This window comes from Elephas maximus, chromosome 6 (assembly GCF_024166365.1).
Source record: "Elephas maximus indicus isolate mEleMax1 chromosome 6, mEleMax1 primary haplotype, whole genome shotgun sequence".
Taxonomy (NCBI): Eukaryota; Metazoa; Chordata; class Mammalia; order Proboscidea; family Elephantidae; genus Elephas; species Elephas maximus.
The window spans coordinates 138,104,034-138,129,758 of NC_064824.1; the positions used below are offsets into that span (position 1 = coordinate 138,104,034).

A 25,725-nucleotide genomic window follows, 5' to 3' on the forward strand; every position below is an offset into this window, starting at 1 on the left:
GTGGGCCCAGCCATGTCACCCCAGCCTTGAGAATGGTCAAGTGGGGCCTGGCCATGGGACCCAGGGCTCTCTGGTCCCAAGCCCCAGACCACACTTCTGCCGCACTCCAGGCTCCTGCCGTGGCCTCCCTTGACCAAGGCCTAGCCCCACCTTGAACGAGGCCAAGATTTGACCCTGCCGCCCTCTTCTCTGCCCCCTGGTTGTGGCGCTTTGCAGCAGCTGGTGTCCCTGCCGCTGCAGCCAGGCCTTCTCAGGGCATCTGCCTGCCTGGCACAGAGAGCCCCCCCGTTGAAGGATGTCTCCTGGGTCAGCAGCTGGCCCACGCCCTGCCACCCATCCTGAACTGACCTGCTCCCAGTGATCCCAGCCCGAGTAGTGGGTTTCTCTCACATACTGAGTGCCTCAGGCCCCAAGACGCCAACTGGAAGGTAGCTGTGGTGACATTAGTCTCCCCTCCAGCAAGAAACTCCAAACAGACTTACCAGAGCCCCGGGGGCCGGGGGGAGTGGAGTGTGGGCGAGGTGGCGAGAAAACACAGACGGCGACGTGGGCTCTAAGATGTGGAGACAGGTTCAGAGTCCAGGCCCCCCGACCTGCTGCATGACCTCCAAGGTCACCTGGTACCTCAGCTTTTCGCCTCTGAATTGGAGCAAGATGTGGTGCTCCGGGGCCACCTGGGAGCAGCAGGTCTGACAGTAGTGGATATGTCAGTTTCCTGGGCTGCCATAAGGAGCCCTGGTGGTGCAACCATTGAGCGCTCGGCTGGTAACGGAAAGGTCGGCGGTTGGAACCCACCAGGTGCTCCGTGGAAGAAGAGGCCTGGCCATCTGGAAACTCTGTGAGGCAGTTCTCTTCTACCATATAGGGTCGCTCTAAGTCAGAATCGACTCAGCAGCACCCAACAACAGCAACAGGGCTGTGGTAACAAAATACCACAAAGCAGGTGGCTTTTAAGAACAGAGATTCATTGTCTCACAGTTCTAGAGGCTGGAAGTCCAGCTCAGGGCATTGGCCATGTTGATGCTCCTGAGGGCTCTGAGGGAGAATGTGTTCCATGCTTTCATGCTTTGCTTCCCTTTTGTGGTAGCTCCAGACACTCCTCGGCTTGCAGCTGCAGCTTCTCGCGGTGTCTGTCTTAGTCACCTAGCACTGCTATAACAGAAACACCACAAGTGGATGGCTTTAACAAACAAGTTTATTCTCTCACAATCTAGGAGGCTAGAAGTCCAAACTCAGGGTGCCAGCTCCAGGGAAAGGGTTTCTCTCTGTTGGCTCTGGGGGAAGGTCCTTGTCATCAGTCTTCCCTAGTCTACAAGCTTCTCAGTGAAGGTCCAAGGGACGCACACTCCTGGCTCTTCTTGCTTGATGGTATGAGGTCCCCCTGTCTCTCTGCTTGCCTCTCTCTTTATATCTCAGAAGAGAGTGCCTTAAGGCAAAACCTGGTCTTGTAGATTGAGTCCTGCCTCATTAACACAGAGGTAGGTAGGATTTCCAACGGTAGGAAAATCACATCAGATGACAAAATGGTGGACAGTCACACAATACTGGGAACCACGGGGTAGCAATGTTGACAGACGTTTTGGGGAAAAAGTTCAATGCATGAGAGCATCCTTACTGTGTCTCTTTTATAGGATAGCAGTCATGTAGGATCAGGAGCCACCCTACTCCTATATGGCCTCCTGTTAACTGATGACATCTCCAAAGACCCTATTTGCAAACAGGGTCACCTTGACAGGTTCCAGGGTTAGGACTTTAACATGTCATGGGGGGAGGGGGGACAAATCGACCCCTAGCAGTTGAGAAATGCATCCTGGATTCCATGGCTGTGCATGCGTGTTCGTTATACAAACTAGAAGGTTAATTTCATGAGCAAAACCCAAAAAACCAAACCTGTTGCCAATCGAGTAGATTCCAACTCAGAGTGACTCTTTATGACAGAGTAGAACAGCCCCATAGGGTTTCCTAGGCCATAATCTTTACAGAAGCAGACCACCAGGTTTTTTTCCCACAGAGGAGCTGGGTAGGTTTGAACCCCTCCAACCTTTTGGTTCACAGCCAAGTGCTTAATTGTTGCACCACCAGGGCTCCCTTCACGAGAGGAGAGGAGCCTTTTCCTCTAAGAGAGGAAGAAACGGAGCCATGGTGTGTGTTCGGTCACGATGGAGCCACACAAGGAAGCTTGTAGCCCGATCTCTGCCATAGACGTAGCCACCACCCTGGCACTGAAGAACACTGACCCATCTGTGTGGCCACTGCAGGTGGGGGACAGAGGGCATACAGGTGTTTGCAGTGTGTTGTGTCAGGTTGAAGGAAAGATACCGAGACACTGAATTTTCACAGCTACTGCAGTGCCGTACAGTTACTGAAAAGGGTGTTCCAGCCGCGTTTGTGAGCCAGACTCCAAACAGAGAGTGGACTTGGTTGGATTGGCGTCGGGGGTCTTCCCATCAGGTGCCGCCCAGGCTCCCCAGGAGGGGCTCGCCAAGGCCTTCCCTTCCACATGTGTTGGGCACAGGGGGAGGAAGGTGGCCCCTTCCTGCCATGCAGAGGTGACGGGGGTCTCCGGTGTTAGGACACGTGGAAAGTTGCCCCCCGGGGCGTTTTTGGAACTGTGCATGTTTGGAAGATCCCTTAAGTTGTATGTTTGTCCATTTCTCAGTGAGTTAAAGTCTTCTAGAACCTTTCAAAATAATTTTAAACTCAGTTTGATTTCCAGTATCTTTTATATTTGAAGTCACGTCACCCCTCTGCTCATACCTTGCAGGGACACCGACAACCCCCCCACCCACCCAATTTCCTTCAGTAAAGGCAGCCCGGGTAGCACAAATGGTTAGGCACTCAGCCACTAACCAAAAGGTTGACGGCTCGAGACCACCCAGCAGTGCCTCTGAAGAAGTCCTGGTGATCTCCTTCCAAAATGTCACCCAAAACCAAAAAAACCAAACCCACTGCCGTCAAGTCAATTCCAACTCATAGTGACCCTATAGGACAGGGTAGAACTGCCCCATAGGGCTTCCAAGGCTGTAAATCTTTTTGGAAGCAGACTGCCACGACTTTTTCCCACAGAACAGCTGGTGGGTTCAAACCACCGACCTTCTGGTTAGCAGCTGAGCCCTGTTAACCGCTGCACCACCAGGGCTTCTCCAGAATGTCAACCGCTGAAAACCTCATGGAGCACAGCCTACTCTGACACACATAGGGTCTCCATGAGTCAAAATCAACTTTGGGTTTTGATTGTTTTTTGTATTGGCCTGTGAGCCCCACAAGGAGCCCTGGCAGTGCACTGGTTAAAGCACTAGGCTGCTAACTGAAAGGTCAGCTGTTCAAACCCACTGGCTGCTCCGAGGGAGAAAGACGTGGCAGTCTGCATCTGTAAAGATTACAGCCTTGGAAACCCTATGGGGCAGCTCTACTCTGTCCTGTAGGGTCGCCATGAGTCGGAATCAACAGCAGTGGGTTTTGTTTTTTTCGTGTGAGCCCCACACAGCGTAGCCCCCTTCTTCTCTCTACCACCATCACCTATAAGCCTGTCTCCCTCCCAGCTCACTGGCCCCAGATACTCTGGTCTCAGCTCTGTTTCTAGGACGTACCAGCTATGCGCCTTTCTCTGGACCAGATTTAGCCATAGAGCTATTTCCTCCTCCCCCAATTATCCGTCTCCTCATTCCTCACCGTCTTCAAGTCTTGGCTCAGATGTCTTCTTCTCAGTGAGGTCCACCCTGACAACCTTACTTACAGCACCCTCCTCTCCTGCCACCACCGCCCCAACGTCCAAGCCTCTACACCCTGCGTTCCCTTGTCCCTGTAGCACTTATCACTTCCTAGCACACTCTGGATTGCAACCCAGCTACTGTGAGCGCCAGCAGGGCAGGGCTCTTCATCTGGTCTTCTCACAAATGAATCCCAAGCATCTAGAAAAATGACTGGCCCACAGTAGGTGGTCAGAATAATACTAGTTGAATGAATGAAATATGTTGCACAGAACGTCCTCTTTTTTGTGTCATCAAGATGCTGAGTCACAAAGTAGAGAGCTCTGAAAACTGGAGACGAGTACCACCTGTGCCCCTCCGTCCCTTTTTCAGGGACTCCTGTTCCGGTTGAATTATGTATTGGTTCCTGGTTGTTTAGCACCATTTTGGTCTTCTCTTTGGTAGGGACCAACATGGGCACAGTAAGTTGAGAGTTTCACTTGTAGTGAGTTACCACGTTTGTACACTGGCTTCAGGACTTTTATAAACAGCTGCAGTGAATCAGAAATAGGCAGGTCTGCTCTGTCAATTTCTGAAGTCTTGCTGGGCACTGGTGAGAAGCAAATGGCAGAAATTTCTACTAAGAACAAAATGAAGTTACAGCCGTGTGTATGTACATATGTGTGTATGTATGTTGGAGGCAGAAGAAAGAATCAGGGACGATTTAACCTGTGTGCGTGTAAACACACGCACACACAACCATGCCCGCTTAAGGTGACACTTTCACGTGTATTCTTGACTCTGGCTCATTCCTAATTCTGTCAGTGCCATGTGGGAAGAGAAAAATAAGAATGAAAAGCATGAATTCACCACTTCTTTTTCCAGAAGCTCTAACCTTATTCTCCTCCGTCATGCCAAGCAGAGAAGAACTTGAAATTCTCCAAAGCATAAAGATAATAGAGAAATAAATGTCTGATTTTGAATGGAGGCTGGCATGTGAGAGCAAAAGGCACCATAATCTTTTACTATCGGATGCTTCTGGGCCTCTACCCAGTGACCGAATGATAGTATACTATTTGGAAGGCTTTATAGGGTGTTGAGGAACCCTGCTGGCACAGTGGTTAAGAGCTACAGTACGCTTGGCTGCTAACCAAAAAGGTCAGCAGTTCGAATCCAGCCGCTCCTTGGAAACCCTATGGGGTCGTTCTGCTCTGTCCTATAGGGTTGCTATGAGTCAGAATTGACTTGATGGCAGTGGGTTTGGTTTCGTTTTTGGTGGCACAGTGGTTAGGTGTTTGACTGCTAACTGAGAGGTCGGCTGTTCAAATCCACCAACCGCTCCACAGGAGAAAGATGTGGCAGTCTCCTTGCATAAAGGAGACTGTGGGGCAAACCCTGTGGAGCAGTTCCAGTCTGTCCCGTAGGGTCGCTATGAGTTGGCATCGACTTGAGGGCAGTGGGCATATGATCTTGGAAAGACATGAATATTTTTTGCAAAGAGCTAAAGCGTTGCATTCTGTCGCCTTTTCTGTGCCGTTACAGACACGGGGCTGGGCGACTCCGTGTGTTCCAGCCCGAGCATCTCCAGCACCACCAGCCCCAAGCTCGACCCGCCCCCCTCTCCTCACGCCAACAGAAAGAAGCACCGGAGGAAGAAAAGTACCAGTAACTTCAAAGCCGACGGTCTCTCGGGCACCGCTGAAGGTGAGGTTCCAGGCTCCTGGGGACTCCCAGGGTCAGAGTCTGCATTTCTGAAAAGTAACCGTTATTCTTCAAATTTGTGAAAGCTGATACTTCTTAGAACCCCAAATATACATTCATGGGGGCCTCTCCATGTGCATTCTGCTGGTAAGGTATTACGAGGGGCCCTGACATCTCCACCTGACTCCAGAGACTGCCCAACCTTGTCAGCTACCTTGCCTTCCAGCACGTGTTGGCTTGTAGGTGGTGACGCTGTTTTACCCTCATGGGCCTTGTCAAGTCTTCAGTAGTGCCCACCTCGGCAACCTGGGTCCAGTGTCCACTTTAACTAGGTGTCCGCTTTGCACTCCTCTAACAGAGACAGTTGTCTCTCCTAGTTTAGGGATCATCTCCTATATTGGTTGGTCTGAATTCTAATATGAGAGCTGCCTCAATTCTGGCTGTGTGAATCAGCACTATGATAAAAGGCTCTTCCAGGAAAGCCCATCGGCCCCTTTGGTTTTGTGGGCTCTATGAATTCTCCAGTTGTCGCGGTTTGTCTTGATTCCTTGATTGCCAAGCCCTCAAATTTTATTCTCAGTAATGACCCAGCGTGACCCTTCCCAAGCGGCTCCTCCACGTGAGCTTACCTTCTTTATTTCACAGGTACAGGTGGATGGTGAGCCACTTGGTTGCACACACAAAACTGTATATGCATTCCTCCTGTTGCCGTCGGGTCATTGCCGACTCATAGTGACCCTATAGGACAGAGTAGACCTGCCCCAGAGGGTTTCCAAGGCTGTAATCTTTACAGAAGCCAAGTCTTTTCTCCTGTGGAGTGGCTGGTGGATTCAAACCTCTGACCTTTCAGTTAGCAGCCAAGCGCTTAACCACTGCCACCGACACTCCGTATCTAATGCCCAGATGTATATACGCGTCATCAGTGGTTAAAGTAGGGCGGTTATAATAAGCAAGTATAAGGAATACTTGAAAAGGAAATTAAAATTTCAAAACATTATTGTGAGGCAGTCACTAATCCAAGAGGTCCGTCTTCAGCAGGAGTTCCACACGAGCAGGAACAATCTTTGTCCTGCCTTCTTTTTTCTCTTTGTTGTCTCCATGCTTTTTCTGAATACTCTGCCTGTTGGACTGGTCAAAACTGCACGTTGTGTGACTGTTGACCATGTTAGAGAAAGTGACCTGTTTCCCCCTCACGTCCAGAGATCAGCCTGGAAGCCCACAGCGCATGCGTTAGCAAAGAAGGAGAGAATGTTGATGGAGCCCTGAGGGTGTTATCGACCATAATTCTGTGAGGTGGGCGGCGTCGTTTCTGTATAATGAGGAGACTGAGGGTCAGAGCTGGACAGTCGCTGCCTGGGCTCTTGTGAGCAGGTGGCCAAGCAGAGAAGGGCCTGAAAGCCCTTCTCTTTCACCGTGTTCCTTACCATTTTGCCTCTGATAACCCATGTTAAGAATAAAGTCCCTAGTTGGTGCCAGCAACTTGCGATATTGTGATCAGCTGCTAATTAACAAGTTGGGGGTTTGAAGCCACCCAGCAACTCTGCAAGAGAAAGACCTGGTGATCTGCTCCTGTCAAGGTTACAGCCAGACAACCTCATGAAGCACAGTTCTGCTGTCACATAGGGTCACCGTGAGTCGAAATTGACTCGATGGCACCTAACGACAACAAGGCTTCCTACTAAGTCGTTTAGCCAATGAAAGCAGATTTTCTCGTGTTACAGTAAATGAGCATGATTCAGTAGATCAGCGTGGCGGAAAATGAAGATTATGGGATGGCAGCATCTGCCCAGTTGCCTCCTGACCTTCCCCTGGGAAAGGACTCAGCCCCAAACACTTAGCGCTCATGGGACCCCTTCAAACAACCGTCCAGCAAAAAGCTCCCACCCACATGCACGCAGCCGCATCTCGCCCTGTCAAGAGGCTGGGAGTAAAATCAGATGTGTGACCCCTCACCAGAGCGGGTAACATGTGCCCTCTGCCCACGCCACAGACACCTCTAGGGAAAGGCTGCGTGCCCGTTCTCACAGATAAATGTCTTACTATGTTCATGGTGTGTTCCCAAGTGATGCCTATGGCTGTTTTTTAAAAGCACAGCTTGGTAGAGACTGACCTTCAAGCCCACCTCTGGCTCCTTGTACACACTTCAATCATCCCACCCCCTTGTGACTAACGTGTAAATTGTGTAGGTAAGATACGCCTGAACGTAAAATAAGAGCGTTTGCATTTTATTTGGTCGGCTGGTTCAAACAGATGTCTCCCTCGACCAGGGGAGTTTGAAGGAAGTTTGAGAAGGGCCCTCAAACTTAGGACGCCTAAGGCATTTCAAGTCCACTTCCTGGTTTACTGGGATTGTTCTGTGTGCCCTGAGCGACGTTGTCTGACAGACAGGATTGACATGCATCATCCACAGCTGCCCGTGGACCCTCTGAGGTGGTGACGTGGACAGGGAGACCCAAGTTAGAAAATCACAGTGGTTGTCTCAAGTACAGATGAGTAACATTGACATGTGTTCAGAAGTTCAAGGCTTAGGATGAAAGGGGAACCTGGCCCTCACCGTTCTTGTTAGCAACCTAGTTTCTGTAATACGAGTGGCTGTGACTTCTTTCAAATAGAAAATAAGACAATAGGTTCTCTACAAAAAAAGTGTATCCTTTTTCCCTGGGAGAGATAATCTACCAAACCATAAATGAGTTCTTTTTGTGCGGCATGCTGTCTTTTATTTTTTCTAAGGCACATGTTTTTTGTTTTTGTTTTTCACATTTTTACATCTCTGAAGTCAGATTGCCTCCTACAATTAAAGGCGTTTTAGATTCAGTGAAATACCATATTTCTTAATAGCCTTAAAAACTACTCCCATCCCCGATGGAGCAGGAGAAAAGTGGGATGCAGACCTCAAATTCTAGTAAAAAGACCAGACTTAATGATCTACCTGAGACTGGAGGGACCCCAGAGGTCATGGCCCCCTGATTCTATTAGCCCAGCACTGGAACCATTCCTGAAGCCAACTCTTCAGACAAAGATTAGACTGGAGAATAAGACATAAAATGGTACTGGTGAAGAGTGTGCTTCTCACCTCAAGTAGACACATAAGACTATGTGGGCGGCTCTTGTCTGGAAGCGAGATGAGAAGCCAGAGGGGGACAGGAGCTGGTTGAATGGACACGGAAATACAAGGTAGAGAGAAGGAGTGTGCTGTCACATTGTAGGGAGAGCAACTAGGGTCACGTAACAATGTGTGTATAAGTTTTTGTATGAGAAACTGACTTGAACTGTAAACTTTCATTTAAGCAGAATAAAAAAAGAAGACATTTTAACACCCCCACCCCCCAAAAAACTACTCCCTACTTAGCGTACTAATTCCATGAGGCAGAACCAACGCGACAGCACCTGACAACAATGCTCAGAGTACATGGTGTGAACCATTTAAGTTAAGCGGTGTGTTCTTGAAGTTATGGCTAGTTGTATATATTTTCTTTTTAGAGGTACTGTTTTAACACTAAGGAAACGTTTGTTTCTCTTTTCTGCCGAGCACAATGGGTGGCTACTATAGTTACCCAATTGCTTCACCCACTGCCGTAAAGTTGCACTTGGAGATGTAAACGTCCAATAGAAGATTCCATAAAGTGGTTGAATTTTTATGGTTTTCCATGTATTTCTTTGGGAGAAATGATTAGATTGAGATTGGTTTAGATTACAAGGAAAATAGGAGCCTAGGTGTGCAACTGTCAAGCGCTCAGCTGCTAACTGAAAGATTGGCAGTTCGAACCCAGTTAGTGGCTCCATGAGAGAAAGACCTGGCAATCTGCTCTTGTGACGATGACAGGCTAGAAAACCCTACAGGGCAGTTCTGCTCTGTCACGTGGGGTCACTGAGTTGAAAATCCACTCAACGGTACCTAACAACAACCTAAGAAGAATACAACTCCATAGAAAGCCCGCTAATTCAGTCAGGATCTGGTGGTGCCCTCAGCCTGGGTCTTGAGGAGGGCTTATGCAGGGACTGCCTACAAAGGTGTGGGGAAGCGCCAGGGATGGTGTGGACCCCAGGGTGGTAACATGGGGAAGGGAAGGAGTGCTCATTAGAGCTGAGGGACAGAGCTGTCTGGGGAAATCCTCCCTCGGGGGCTGTGGCCTTCAACAGGGGACATGGCCTCCTCCGGAGTCCTGACTGATGGAGCAGCAGCAGCTCTGTGAGTAGACATCAGTACTCGTCCCCAGCCAAGGCCTAAGCTTCTGATGCTGGATATTTCTTACCTCTGTGGCACGCCGATTCAGAAACCAAAAGGCCAACGTTATGTCTCATCAATATGTATGCTGCCTCAAAAGCCAAAATCCCCCTGTCCACAGGCACGCTTAGTGAAGAAATCAGTGTGTTCTGTCCACCACATTTCTCAGCCTTCAAGCAGCCTCCACTAGACTGAGTCCGGTACCACCACCGACTGCTCTGACAGGGATTACATAGAGGGTCCTAGACAGAGCTGGAGAAAAATGTAGAACAAAATTCTAACTCACAAAAAAAGACCAGACTTATTGGCCTGACAGACACTGGGAAACCCCGAGAGTATGACCCCCAAACACCCCTTTAACTGAGTACTGAAGTCACTCCTGAGGTTCACCCTTCAGCCAAAGATTAGACAGGCCTATAAAACAAAACAAGACTAAAGGGGCACACCAGCCCAGGGGCAAGAAGCTAGAAGGCAGGAGGGGACAGGAAAGCTGGTAATGGGGAACCCAAGGTCAAGAAGGGAGAGTAATGACATGTCGTGGAGTTGTTAACCAATGTCATAAAATGATATGTGTGCTAACTGTTGAATGAGAAGCTAGTTTGTTCTGTAAACCTTCATCTAAAGTACAATTTAAAAAAAGAGTAATAAATATTGCACATGATGGGAGAAGATGCCACCTCACTTACATAGGACAGTCTTTTTTTTTTTTTTTTTTTTCATATTTACCACTTAAAATGAACTGAGTGAACTTAGTAAATTATAGAAGCAGAGACTCTGACTACAGAATTCCTTGTTTTTATGAGTATTTTGAGTTACTGACCTGGCCAGTGGATCCATTCGACTACAGGATGATTGGTTGAGAAGGTGTTTGTGTGGTCTTTAGTTTTTCAGCTGGGCTCTTCTGTAACTGCTAGCCTCATCTGAAAGAGTCGTAAAATGTAAAAGTGTCTAGCCCTGCCTTGGAGGTGAAGGAACCAGGGCAGTGAGTGCTTGCTTTCTGATGGTGGCGTCATGTGTCTTGTGAAGCTGAAGGGCCTCCGGAAGGTGGACGTGTGCGTGACTGTTCCCACGGCTGGGACCTGAGGCTGCTGGCCTGGACAGGTGACGACCACTCTGGTTGTCAGGTGCGAAAGGCCTCCTTGTATCCCTCCAGCAGGCTCTGCCACTCAGCAGCTATCTTAGTTATCTAGTGCTGCTCTAACAGAAATACCACAAGTGGTATCTAACAAATATCACTTGTGGCTTTAACAAAGACAAATTTCTTCTCTCACAGTCTAGAACGTTAGAAGTCTGAATTCAGGGTACCAGTTCCAGGGGAAGGCTTTCTCTTTCTGTTGGCTCTAGGGGAAGGTCCTAGTCATCAATCTTCCCCTGGTCTAGGAGCTTTTCAGCATGTGGACCCTGGATCCAAAGGACCCATACTCCTGGCACTTCTTGCTTGGTGGTAATGAAGCCACCCTGTCTCTCTGTTCCTGTCTGTCTTTTATATCTCAAAAGAGATTGACTTAAGACAAAACCTAATCTTGTAGAGTCCTACCTCATTAACATAACTGCCTCTAATCCTGCTTTATTAACATCATAGAGATGGGATTTACAACACAACGAAAATTACATCAGGATGACAAAATGGTGGATGGTCACACAATACTAGGAATCATGACCTAACCAAGTTGACACATATTTTGAGGGGACACAATTCAGTCCATGACACCAGGTGTCTTCATGTCCTCAGGCCACCATAAAAAAATCCCACAAGGTGGGTGGCTTTAAAGAACAGACACTTATTGTCTCACAGTTCTGGAGGCTAGGAGTCAAGTCAAGGTAACAGCCGGGTCGATTCCTTCTGAGGGTTTTGAGAGAAGAACTGCCCCACGGCCCCCTACCAGTTTCTGGTGGCTGCTGGCAGTCCTTGGCTTGGCTTTGCTGCTTGTAGATGCTTCTTCACACGGTGCCTTCTCTGGATGTGAGGCTTTCTCCCTGTCTGCTCTCCCGTTTTATAAGACACCACTCAGAAGGGATTAGGACTAGGGCCCACCCTACTCCAGTATGTCTTAACTGGTAACATCCTCAAAGAAAGACCCTATTTCCCCAAGTAGGATTGCATTCACAGGGACAAGACTCAGAACTTCAACATATCTCTTCAGGGGACACATTCAATCCATAACTCCAGGCATTTAGGTCTCTCCCCTCTGCCCACCAGGACCCTCCCCCTGAGTTACGTATTTTCATCTATACAACCTATGTAAGTACTTGAGAGCCTTTCAAATATGGTGGTCCTTTTTGTAATGCTTTACAACTTCCTGGTGTTTCTATCCGAAACCCTGGCGGTGCAGTGGTTAAGAGCTACAGCTGCTAAATAAAAGGTTGGCAGTTGGAATCCACCAGGTGCTCCTTGGAAACCCTGCGGGGCAGTTCTACCGTGTCCATTAGGGTTGCTGAGTTGGAATCGACTTGACGGCAACGGGTTTGGTTTTGGTGTTTCTATCCAGGGAAACTAGACAAGAAGTTAAAATTCCATCAGTGATTTGGATGCAAAATCCCAGGAAGAAATAAGGGTTAGTGGTCCCATTTTTAATGAATTTTTCATTGTAATTTTCTTTTCCAACTCAGTGAAGTTTTTTTTTTAGTTCTGTTAAGAATGTCAGAAATAGATATTTACCATTAAGTTTAGCTTCAAGAGCAAGAATGTCTTAGAAACCAACACCCTGGCCTTTGCATAAGAAAGTAAAGGTGATATTAAGCTTTTGAAAAAGAATTTTGTGTATTTTATGTATCCTGTGTCCAATTGTATTTCCTTAGCAGACAACTAGGAACATTAGTATTAAAATATCAGTGATACTCTTGATTTTAAATTGATTTGGTAGGAATTATTAAGTATATTTAGGATCCCTGGGTGGTACAGACGGTTGAGTACTCAACTACTAGCTGAAAGGTTGGCAGTTTGAACCCACCCACAGGTGCCTCAGGAGACAGGCCTGGTGAGCTGCTTCTGAAAGCTCACAGCCTTGAAAACCCTATGGTGCAGTTCCCCTCTGCACACACGGGGTCACCACAGGTCAGGATTGACCCCACGGCGTCTAACAACAATGTAAGTATACTTAGGGCGAAGTTGTGTTCATGTCTGGATGCTGTACTTTAGGTTTGCTTTAGAACCATGAAAGCCAATTCTGATGTGGGTAAGGATGGTGATGGGGCCTGAAGCCTGAGTCATTGAGGGGGGCCCTTGAAGACACTAGGAGGAGGGAGGGCTGTGATGAAGGTCAAGGACGTGGTGGCCTCTAACTGCGGTCATGTGCTGGAGGGCCCATCCAGCGGAAGACTGTCTTTAGTGTTCTGGATAGCCCAGGTGGATTTCATTACAACCACTGGGTAGAAGCTTCCAGGAGATAATTTTGGTTCTAACATGAAAAGGAAGCTTTCTAAGAGCAGGGCTGTCCTGAGAGGCGGTGACCCCCTGACCCCTGCAGCAGCAGACACAGCCCTGGTTGGGATGTTGTAGAGGAATTTGGGCCCAGAATGGAGGATGGGACCAGATGCCCTGGAGGGTGACCAGAACCAAGTGTAAGGGGCACGTGCTGGAGGAGGCTACTAGACAGTAGGAAGTCTCCAGACCTTTATTACCTGCCATCTTTTGGCATTGTCTTTTGTGTATCTTCTTATCTAGGTGCCAAGAGTCAGGTTATCCTTGCTAAAATGAAACAGTTTCTGAGGTCCCAGCATCCTCGTTAGCGGTGTAGCTTGCATACGAGTTTGCATCGAGCGTTAATTTCCCCGTTTCCCCAGTGAGAAGTCGGAAGCAGAGAGAGGTTAAGTGGCTTTCTTGTCCAAGGTCAGGTTGCTGGTAGGTGACAGAACTGTCTCTTGATTCTCTGCCTCAAACTCTTTCCACCAGGTAAAAAGCACGTCTTTGAGGTGGGTTGAGCGGCTTTTGAATCTAGGAGTGGTGCAGACCGAAGAGTTTCCTTGATAGTCCTCAGATTCTCTGTAAAGACGTAGGCTTTTATATGGATCATCATATCTAGAAGTTTTATCACAAAGATCTTTCTTTTAAAACGCAGGGCCAGTCTGGATTTACCCCGTCTTATTATTCAAGAGGGTATGCAGAAATCTCGTTTTCTCCCTTGGGTTCACGGTGTTTTGTTCTTCATGTCTCAGAAGGGAATTTATTTATTTATTTTATCCTTCTCTTGTTCCTTTGGTTTTGCATTCTGGGTCTTTACTGAATCGTCGTATGGTTGGTCCTGGATGGGCACTGAAAGATTGTCTCATCGAGGGCCAGCCACACAGGGGTGTCTCCATTGAGGTTCACAGTGAATGGCCTATCCCACCAGCACTCACTGAGCAATCAGTAGAGAGGCTGTTTACAAGTTCCTTTAACTCCAGCGTTGGCAAATGTCATCCCAGACTTAGTTTTCCTTCCCTCTTTCAGGAGAGCACCTGAAATTGGGAATCATTTTATTCTTTCACCCAATATCAAGCAATCACCCCCAGGGGGGTGGAGTCCTATGTGTCTGGCTCTGTGGGGGACGAAGAGAAAGAAAACTCAGTTCCTCTCTCACCCTTAGCAGCTTAGAGTCTTAAAATGGAGATAAGACATTTGCAGAAAAAACTGGCCTAGAATTTAAGGCGGGGTCATCGGGGGTTCAGTGGTAGAACTCTTGCCTCTCAAGCAGAGACCTGGGTTTGATTCCCGGCTGGTACACCTCATGTGCAGCCACCACCCATCTCTCAGCGGAGGCTTACGTGCTGCTGTGATGCTGAACACGTTTCAGCAGAGCTTCCAGACTAAGACAGACTAGGAAGAAAGGCCTGGTGATCTAGTTCTGAATATCAGCCAGTGAAAACCTTGTGGATCACAATGGCCTGATCCACAACTGATCATGGGGTTGGCGCAGGACCAGGCGACGTTTTGTTCCGTTGTGCGTTGGGTCGCCGTGAGCCGGGGCCAGCTGCACAGCAGCTAACAGCAGCAGACTTTAAGGCACACCATATACCGTACCTGTTGCTGCCGAGTCAATTCTGACTCATGGCAACCCTATAGGATAGAGCAGAACTGCCCCGGAGAGGTTCCAAGGAGCACCTGGTGGATTCGAACTGCCAACCTTTCAGTTAGCAGCTACAGCTCTTAACCACTACACCATCAGGGTTTCCAGAATTTCAGGCAGAATATTTGAAGGAGGCATGGGCTTTCAGAAAGAAGAAGGAGCATTAAGTTGTAAAAGTTAGGGAAAGCTAGCCTGTTGTACAACGTAATGTTATATTCTACAGGCTCAGTACATAATGGTTTTCTTATTTAATAAGACTGCAGAAAACAGGTGGTTTTCCTTAAATGTTGTCGATTTACAACAACGTAAATCTCCAGTGGTGGTGATTAGTCACAAAATGGAGTTGTGTTTTTACTTGGTTACTAAGAAACAAATGTTGGCATTCTTTATCAGCTACGTTTTACTTTAGGACGATTTTTTATTCATTCGTTGCTGCTTTGGAAGGCACTTGGAGGAGGAAGTGAAGAATCAAGCCTGAGCAGGGTACAGCTTTTTGCCCGGATTCTCGTGATTACAAGAAAGCGGTGTGTCTGCGTGCTGAAGCTCTGGGTTAACCTGAAACCGTTTAGTTTTGTTGACTGTCATGGCGTTCGGGGGTTTTGCACACTGCGATTGGGAGGGCTATCCGTTTGTTTTGTTATTCAGAATATGACAGGTTCTTAAGTGTCTTAGGACCTGGGTCCTCTCATCCCTCCTCTCTCCCCCTTGGGTGTGGTTAACACCATGGTTATTTTATGTGATATGTGATGCTGAACAAGAAGTTAGGGCAGAGGAGCAGTGGGCTTCAGAGTTTGTTTCCTATCTGGAGTTTTCTCATTTCATTTTGTGTGTTTGGAGGTGTCTGGAGGGAAGGGGTGAGGGAGGTTTACGAGAGCTTAATGATGCAGGTCTTACTTTCATGCCTTGTTCTTGGGTGTCCTCCTTTAATCTTTGTGCACTTTCCCAATTAAATGTGGAGTTTAATTTTGGCAACTACCTGGAGTGAAAGGAAAGGGAATCAAAAGTCTCAGATTCAAGTTGCATAAAGAACCAACAGTAATAACTGGCCTAATAAGGACTTCTTTATCACTAAACTCATTGGCTAGTGAATCTCGGTAGATGAGTCAAGCAGATACCTTGAATGTGAAAACCATCTTCCTGGAAGATGTACCTAAAATGCTGTGGTTTTCACTGTGATGAGGGCATCAGGAGACTGCCTGGGTCCCTTCAACCTGGGAGACCCGCGTAGTCTGACGGACTCACCTACTCCTCACATACCAGATCACTTCTCCAAAGAGAGTTCTCCAGTTGTAACTCCAGCTTCCGAGAGAATGAACCTGTGAAATGGAGTAGGTCTGGGTTTGCCCTAGACATTGACGTTTTAGATGGAGCACAGTTGACCTCAGAAGCCACCCTACAGTGTGAAGTCCATCTGCCACAAACACACACATGCTGTAAGCCCCTCAGATCCTTTGTGGAAGCCGTCAGGTTGGGAATAAACAATGATAAGTCAGATACAGCAGGGACAGCCAGAACAGAGGACTCCCGTCATGACCAGCCAACGGACGAGAGAAGGGCTCGGGGCGCCTTTTTATTTCTTTTTCCTTAATGTAAACTCAAACTGAAGAGGTTTGATTCAGTTCTGTGAAAGTACACTGAGCACCCACTGCACGCAAAGAGCTAGGCTGGGTGGTGGTTGTCGCCAGCTGCCATCCAGTCGGCCCCCGATTCACGGTGACCCCATGCACAACTGATCAGGCTGTCGTGACCCACAGCGTTTTTACTGGCTGATTTTTCAGAAGTAGATCACCAGGCCTCTCTTCCGAGTCTGTCTTAGTCCCGAAGCACCACTGCAACCTGTTCAGCATCAGAGCAACACACAGCCTCCCCTGACAGACAGCTAGTGACCGCGCATGAGGTGCTTCAGCCAGGAGTCGAACCTGGGTCTCCCGTATGGAAGGCGAGAATTCTCCCGCTGAGCCACCGGCACGTACAGCCTCATCTAATAGACACTCTCGGGTCTGTGTAGCAAGGGGACGGCTCTTGATTTGAACTTGTGAACATTTAACTCATATGCTCTGAACCCCACTTTTATGTTCATTCTGAGGATGAGTTTTTTTTGTTTTTTTTTTTAATGAAAGTGAGCATTTTTAAGGCTAGTTCGAAGCCGAAGGGAGGAGGGGAGCAGCTAATCAAGCCCCCATCGTTCGTTTGGATCCTGCATTGCTGACTGAAGGATTCATCACACGTCTGCCTCGCCCTGGATGCCGGGTCTAAGCAGGGCCCTGGTTGCGCTGAGATGTATGGTGAACGCCCTGGAGCAGCTGTGGTCTGGGGGAAAGGCCGCGTGTTTGTGTGGTAATCTCTGCAGATGGTCTCCTGCCGGTCAGCTCCTCCCCTTTCTCATCTCAGACCTATTACAGGGTGTGCCGTCAACGAAAGACGTAGGGACAGTGAAAATTAGAACCTGCCCTGCACACGCACGCACATGCACACACACACACACACACACGACCTAACAACGGCTGCTGTTGTACCTGGGACCTGGGGAAAATTGGCCATTTGTCTGTGGGCTAACGGGCTTTGCTGCGAAATGAAAATCTCTCAGACGGTTAAATTCAATGACATTACATCCAAGTTCATAAAAAGCAACTTCTGCACCCAGTTTAATTCTATTTAATTTTTAAGGGGGGAAAAAAAGGCAAAGGGAGCATGTTTTAGTTTCTCTTAAGCTGATTTCTCTCTGCCTTTTCTTAAAAGTGCCTTTTTAGTTGCCACACAGTGATGTGATCGTTATCCGCTGCCTTGCTGCCTCTGCGTGCTGTAAAATACAAAAAAAAAAAAAGAAAGAGAGACCAGGGGAGCTTGTGAAGTATGACTCCCTATCCCAAGACTCATTGCCTGCGATTCGTACCGCTTGACAGTAATGATCTTATTACAGTACTCTGGACCTTGAAGAGATTTCATGAGGAGAGAGAAAGGACGTGCCTCCGTGTAATCAAGGGGCGCTGAATATTCCACGCGTTTTTGATCACACACTGATTGGGCACAGTTTTAGCCCATCTTCCAGTCAATTATGCATGGCCCCTGTGCTCCTCGGCTAGTCAGAAACATTGATGGCTGTTGTCTGGGTTTTGGCAGGCAGCCAGGGGTTTGAAGCGCCTTCTACACTGTCATTGCGGGATAAGTGCTTTTTAGTTGGAATTGATTACCTTTCTTTGGGTTTTGCTTAATGGCAAAACGGCACTTGGAGAGGGCTTCAGGTGAAAAACGGACATATTAGCCGTTCAGAGCGTCCGAACTCCTCGGCAATTTTTAGGCTCCCCTTGTTTCCGTCTAATTTCTGCTCAATGGTAGAATGTTTGATAATATTTGAGGTCTTTCGTGGCACTGGCAGCCGGGCATGCGCGTGAGGCACCGAGGACAGGTTGAACTGTGTTAGCGCGGCGCTCAGGACTCTGCATTAATCCAGGTGAGGCCTCAGCTCTGAGGAGCTTTTCGTCGCTTCGTTTCTACCTTGGCAAAAAAAAACATTAATTACGGAGAGATTTTCATCTGCAAGAGAAGAGGGAATGGATCCTTCCCACCACCAACTGACCAGCCCTGCGTAACTTGGAGCCAATGTGGACGTTGTTGGGTTTTGGCCCCGTCTGCTGCCTTCTGCCCAGGAGAGTTGTTGCCTCACAGTTTATCCAGTGGTTTACTTCCCATTATTGGTCTTGGAACCCAGGAACATTTGAAAGGGTGGTGTTTTTTCTAACAAGGATGATTGCATGGTATTGTCTGTGATGAAGATAATGCAGTAAAGCAAATGACTATATATATATAAGAGAAAACTTACAAACTGAGCTTTTTGCTTCCTTGTGTTATAGTCTTAATTCAGATTCTTGGCTTATAGTTGTTTCAGACTCGCTAGATGGGAAAGCTTCAAAGGTCTTATTAGCACTCTTTGTGGGAGACTGTGAATGGACACCCCGTAGAGAGTGACAGTGTGAGATGTTTCCAAAGAACCCACCAAGGGCTTTGTGTTCAAGGGCCCCTAAGCAACATAGGGTCAAGAATCCTAGAATTTCTCCACTGGTTTATGAGTCGCGCATCTCAACAACTTCACATGACTCTTTCTAATTAAATACATGCATAGCTTTCTTGTTTTACTTGATTTTCACATGGTTCTTTCTTGCTTTCTGTGTGGGCAGGGGTAATTTCCCTTTGTAGTTGGCTCTGCAGAAGCCAGGATATACTGTAGACACGGTTCCCAAAGCTGTAGCCCTTAGAGAACTTTCTGGAATTCCTACCTTCAGGTTACACACAGGTTTTACTCCTTCTCAATTTAATGAAAACAAAATTTCAAAATTTAGATGTGGTGGTGGCTTTTTATGAAACCAATCGCAGTGCAGAAAATCGGGTGACTGTCTACCAGCTATCATAATTGCAGCCAGCTATTGACCTCTTGCTCCCAGTCAGGTACTGCAATTAAGCCCTTTATTAAGATAAACCCTTTATCTTACAACCCTTACAGGAACTTTGAGGTCGGTACCAGTCGTCCCGTTTTTATAACTGAGGAAACTGAGGGTCGTAAAGTTTAAGTAACTTGCTCAAGGCCACAGACGGAGGAAGTGACAGGTCTGGCCTCAGGTCCATTGCTGGCCACCTCTGCGCCCTGTCGCCACAGTGGTGCCTCCTTGCAGAGGGCAGGGTGCCTGACTTGGTTACAGTCTACCTCCTGTCCAGATCTCCACTTAACCCAGGACTCATGATAAGGACTGAATTCATGTACAGTAAAGGGCACTGGCTTCAAAGGGTTTCATAATAGTCTGTTATAGAACTTCTTAATCTTAAAAAAAAAAAAAAAATTTTTTTTTTTTTTTTAAAGATTTTAGCACAGTAATATTCCAACCATAAAACTTTGTCAGCTTACCCAGGGCTGTGTTTCAACAAATTGGCAAAATGTGTTTTTTAACTGTTGGAAAATATCAAATCTGTAACGTTCAGTTGATCAAAGTGTCAAGGGCTATAAATTTACAAAGATGGCATATATGATGTTGATCTATTTAAGGCCTGGAAATGTCACTTGGGGGAACCCTGGCGGTGCAGTGGTTAAGCGCTCAGCTGCTAACCGAAAGGTCAGCAGTTTGAACCCGCCGGCCGCTCCATGGGAGAAAAGGTATGGCAGTCTGCTTCTGTAAAGATTATAGCCTTGGAAACCCTATAGGGCAGTTGTACTCTGTCATACAGGGTCACTGTGAGTCAGAATTGACTCGATGGCACCCAGTGACAATAACAATGTCACCTGATCAAATAAATCCAGTTCGCCAATTTAAAGAAAATCAAAGATTCAGTAATCTTGAGCGTACAGTTTCGTGAGCAAATACAGCATACCTCTTGTAATTGACATGTAATTGCCCTGAGGAAGCCAATTAATTCATGTAAACAGTTTAGGATCAGTAACCCTACGGGGCAGTTCTAGTCTGTCCTGTAGGGTCACTATGAGTCAGAATCAACTCCATGGCAATGGATTTATAGTGTGAATTGTGTCGCCGCAAAATATGTGTTGGAATCATAACCCGTTGATGTAATCCTGTTCAGGAATAGCATTTTCTTTTTTATATTGAAGAGGCCATATCGTTGTAGGGTGTGTCCCAAACCTGATCACATCTGACTTATAAAAATCACAGATGATACACAGAAGCAGGCACAGACGGGGTTGGGGGAGGCAGATGCCACATGAAGATCCCCAAGGAACCCAGGCACACAGGGGCTACAGAAGCCGGAAGAGACAAGGATCTTCCCCCAGAGCTGACAGACACAGCCTTGCACCAGAGCTGGCACCCTGAATTCAGGCGTTGCGAAGAATGGGAATTCCGGAACACGTAATTGTGCTCATGAGGAATCTGTACACAGATCAAGAGGCAGTTGTTCGGACAGAACAAGGGGATACTGATTGATTTAAAGTCAGGAAAGGTGTACGTCAGGGTTGTATCCTTTCATCATACCTATTCAGCCTGTATGCTGAGCAAATAATCTGAGAAGCTGGACTATATGAAGAAGAACGGGGCATCAGGATTGGAGGAAGACTCGCTAACAACCTGCATTAGGAAGATGGCACAACCTTGCTTGCTGAAAGTGAAAAGGACTTGAAGCACTTACTAATGAAGATCAAAGACCACAGCCTTCAGTATGGATTACACCTCAACATAAGACAAAAATCCTTACAACTGGACCAATGAGCAACATCATGATAAACAGAGAAAAGATTGAAGTTGTCAAGAATTTCATTTTACTTGGATCCACAATCAACAGCCACGGAAGCAGCAGTCAGGAAGTCAAGAAACGCATTGCATTGGGTAAATCTGCTGCAAAGGACCTCTTTTAAGTGTTGAAGAGCAAAGATGTCACCTTGAAGACTAAGGTGCGCCTGACCCAAGCCATGGTATTTTCAATTGCATCATATGCATGTGAAAGCTGGACAATGAATAAGGAAGACGGAAGAATTGACGCCTTTGAATTGTGGTGTTGGCGAAGAATATTGAATATACCATGGACTGCCAAAAGAACGAACAAATCTGTCTTAGAAGAAGTACAACCAGAATGCTCCTTAGAGGCAAGGATAGTGAGAGTGCATCTTCCATACTTTGGACATGTTGTCAGGAGGGATCAGTCCCTGGAGAAGGACATCATGCTTGGCAAAGTACAGGATCAGCGGAAAAGAGGAAGACCCTCAATGAGGTGGATTGACACAGTGGCTGCAACAATGAGCTCAAGCATAACAACAATTGTAAGGATGGCACGGGACCGGGCAGTGTTTCGTTCTGTTGTGCATGAGGTCGCTATGAGTCGGAACTGACCTGACAGCACCTAACAACAGCAGCCTTCTAACCTGTGAGAAAATAAATACTTGTTCTTTAAAGCCACCCGCTTGTGGTATTTCTGTTACAAGGCAACCTTCTTCTCTGCTCTTCCAGGTTTGGGGAGGGAACATACAGCTGGTGTTGGCCCCCTTTCCCTTTGAACTGCACAGACACACTGCCGGGCAGTGCCTCCTGGTGGAGGGATGCAAACCCAGCCAGCCCTCAGCTGCCATCTTACCCCGACCTACAGCACGGGGACCATGAGTGGTTTCAGGATGTTGGTTAAGGGTGACTGGTTCAGCTGCCATCTTACCCCGACCTACAGCACGGGGACCATGAGTGGTTTCAGGATGTTGGTTAAGGGTGACTGGTTCAGCTGCCATCTTACCCCGAAGTACAGCACGGGGACCATGAGTGGTTTCAGGATGTTGGTTAAGGGTGACTGGTTCAGCTGCCATCTTACCCCGACCTACAGCACGGGGACCGTGAGTGGTGTCAGGATGTTGGTTAAGGGTGACTGGTTCAGCTGCCATCTTACCCCGACCTACAGCACGGGGACCGTGAGTGGTGTCAGGATGTTGGTTAAGGGTGACTGGTTCAGCTGCCATCTTACCCCGACCTACAGCACGGGGACCGTGAGTGGTGTCAGGATGTCGGTTAAGGGTGACTGGTTTTCTTCCCTTCTGGACATGTTACGATTCCACTGCCGCTATCATCAGTAACTAACTACCTTCTATTTCTGGTCACAGCTTATCAGCTTAGTTTGCCCAGAAGAGGTGTTCCCCCCTCCACCAAGTTTTTTTACTTGAAGAGTTCTAACATAGGATTAAAAATCATTAATTTATAGGCCAAATCTAGTTCTTGCCTTCGTTTTTTCCAGACTCAAAAAGTTATTTCAAAATACTCCTCACCTCTGTCACAGTCAGTGAGTACTGTGTGTGAGCGACAGAGAAGGCTCTGTAAGCCCTTGAGCTGGTGGCCAGTTCCCTGAGGCCAGGTACAGGTGGAAGGAGGCTGGGAGGGAGGGGATACCCCCCTGGGTGGAAGGCTGTAGGTCTCCTGGGGAGGGGGCCCAGAGGAGAGAAGTCGGTCCTGCCTCTTCCATTGACTCCATCCTTTGCTTCTGGCTCTTCCTCCAGCCCGTCTTCCCCTCATCTCCCTTTCTATCAGGGTCCATCTGTTGTGATCCTGATCACAGCGTCCCATAGTGGTAGTCGGGCACCATCTAGTTCTTCTGGTAACCTCATGTTTTCATATTTTCCTCAGTTGACAGTTGGCATTACACTGTCCTAAGGGCTTTACAGGTAGAACCCCTGATCCACTACTACATTCTTACATTTCTCCTATCCTACATTATTGGTTTAATGCATATTTCCAGCACTTAAAAGTTCAAATATTGTGATCTGCCTTGTTCAACAAAATACCAAAATTGCTGTTTGAGTATTAGCTGCTATTTTCCAGACAAGTCGTCATCCTTAAAAACCACCTACACCTCACTACTCCACATGTGCTGCTACCCAGAACCCAGTGCTCTCAAGTCGATTCCAACTCATAGCGACCCTATGACTGAGTAGCACTGCCCCATAGAGATTCCAAGGAGCGCCTGGCAGATTCAAACTGCTGACCCTTTGGTTAGCAGCCGTAGCACTTAACCACTATGCCACCAGGGTTTCTGCCGTGTGCCGCCGTGTCCGGCCAAAGGGACCAACAGATATGGGGTCTGCCCTCAAGTGCAGCACCCCAAAGGGAAGCTCACAGATGGATTGTGCTCCAGCCTCTGTGGGTCAGGAATGAGGACAGGGTACAGCTGGCAACCTTATCTGCTCCTTGTGGAAGACTCAGGAAGAGGCTCAAAAGCTGGGAATGGAAACATCTGGAGGCCCATGCGCTCACAGGTCTGACTAGGGGGGGCCACCTATAGGGTGGAACCTCAGCTGGGGCTCTCAGCTGGAACACCAACACATGACCTCACCATGTGGCCGGGGCTTCCTTCCAACATGGTGGCTGGATTCCAAGGGAGAGAAAGAGCCAGGTGGGAGCCAGCTTCCCTTCTGGGACCCAGCCTCCGAGGTCACAAGGTATCACTTCTACTAGTTGGCACGATCACAAAGTCCCACCTAGGTTCCAGGTTAGTGGAAATAGACACCACCTCTTGATGGAGAGTGGCAATGTACTAGATCGTGTGGGACTCGAAATAATTGCGAAGCCCATTTTGGAAAATATAATTTTCTGCTAACAGAAAGCAGATAACAAGGAAATATGTAATATGCCAGGTTGTGATAATGGGACAAAATAAAGCAAAGTAAGATGACTGAAGACACCAGGATGGGCAAGATTATTTTACCTGAGATGGCCCAAGAAAGACTCACCAAGGAAACCTCTGAACAGATACCCAGGGAAGGGGGGTGTGAGTCATGGGGCCTCTGGGGTCGGCACATTCCTGGAAGAGGAATACACTTGTCCCTGTCCTTATGGTGGCCATGTGAATCTCAGCACTTGGCCGTAGTTAATACAATCGTCTAGAGAGCGAGAGAAGCCCTGGTGGTGCTTGGCTGCTAACCATAAGGTCAGCAGTTCAAACCCACCAGCAGCTCTGCAGGAGAAAAGACCTGGTGATCTGCTCTCATAAAGATTACAGCCTAGGAAGCCATACAGAGCAATTCTACTTTGTCACATGGGGTTGCTATAAGTTGGAATGGACTGGACAGCACACAGCCACAACAAAAATATACTTATTTATCTTCTGCTGTACAGCCTAAAACAAGGTGACTTTTACCGAGACTGTAGTGTTGTAATTATTATCTAGTAATATAACTAGGGAGTGCTGGTGGCACAATGGTTAAGAGCTTGGCTGCTAACCAAAAGGTCGGCGGTTCGAATCCACTAGCTGCTCTTTGGAAACCATATGGGACCGTTCTACTCTGTCCTGCAGGGTTGCTATGAGTCGGAATCAACGCGACGGCAATGGATTAATATAACTGGAGAATTACTTCAAAGGGTTTTATTTTTAGAGAATTGTTGCGTGTTTCTCATTTCTCCTTTCTTTAGTAGAAGCATAAGTATAAAAATAATTAAGTATTTCTAGCTTGTCCCCCACATATAGTTATGTTCTGCTACTTTTAAGACTGGCTATTCCCAAGCAGCATTATGAATCAGAAAGTTGTACAATTTGAAAAAATGGTCCAGAGAACCACATAGAGGGATGCTTAGGGGAAAAAAGTGGTTCCATTTTTATGTGTATCACTTTAATGGTTTAAAATAAAGTGAAATATAAAAAGGTTTTAAATAATTTTGCTCTGTCTAGGGTTATTTTCAAAGGTTCGTGAATGGCACCGGGAGTTTTCCAACATTTGGTTAAATGCATGAGCATCTAACACAGGGTATTCGCCTTTCTTGGGCTCTTAAAACGGAGGCAATCACGTACGGTCATCTGGCTCCATGGGTAATTAGGTCATTTCACTCCGCAATTCGTTATTCTAATGAAGAAAAAGACATTTCTCTTTTGCGGAAAGATTTCTTGTAAGGATTTTATTTCTTCCCGTTGCTCCGACTTTGGAAAATGTTCTTTTTGCATCTGATTGTCTCCTATAATGTCTTCCTGAATTGAGTCAGAAAAAAAATGTCAAGATTCTCTGAAGCTTAAAACTTAGAAAATGCTCAGAATCTCACTGCCCATAAAGTAGAGACAGCCAGCATTGCAAGGGTCCAGGTTCTTCTCTTGTCTCTCAGGTACCAGACTCTCCCCACCTGGCAGCTTTGCTTTCCACTACCAGTCTACCGTTTACCCTCAAGCTGACTCCAGCTCATGGTGACCCCGGGTATGTCAGCATAGAACGGTGCTCCCTAAGGTTTTCAATGACCGATTTTTCAGAAGTAGATTGCCAGACCTTTTATCTGAGGCATCTCTGGGTGGAATTGAATCTCCAGCCTTTCAGTCAGCCAGTGCATTAACCGTTTACAGCGTACGTTGTTAGGTGCCGTTGAGTTGCTTCCAGCTTGTAGTAAGTGACGCTCTGTGCAACAGAATGAAACAGCGCCCGGTCCTGCGCCATCCTCACAGTCCTTGCTATGCTTGAGCCCATCATTGCAGCCACTGTGACAGTCCATCTCCTTGAGGGTCTTCCTCTGTTTCGCTGACCCTCTACTTTGCGAAGCATAATATCGTTCTCCAGGAACCGGTCCTTCACAATAACATGTCCAAAGTACGTAAGACAAAGTCTTGCCATCCTTGCTTCTAA

The 25,725-nt window shown here is 47.4% G+C and overlaps 1 protein-coding gene across 5 annotated transcripts in view; it reads left to right on the forward strand.

The window, feature by feature from the left end:
- The window catches only part of AGAP1 (ArfGAP with GTPase domain, ankyrin repeat and PH domain 1), a 661,010-nt gene that overhangs the window by 494,416 nt on the left and 140,869 nt on the right, over positions 1 to 25,725 (forward strand). For all 5 annotated transcript variants that reach the window (XM_049888501.1, XM_049888502.1, XM_049888498.1 and 2 more), the window contains one exon: positions 5,232 to 5,393. In XM_049888501.1, the coding sequence (XP_049744458.1) occupies positions 5,232 to 5,393 (162 nt within the window). The remainder of the gene's footprint in view (positions 1 to 5,231; positions 5,394 to 25,725) is intronic.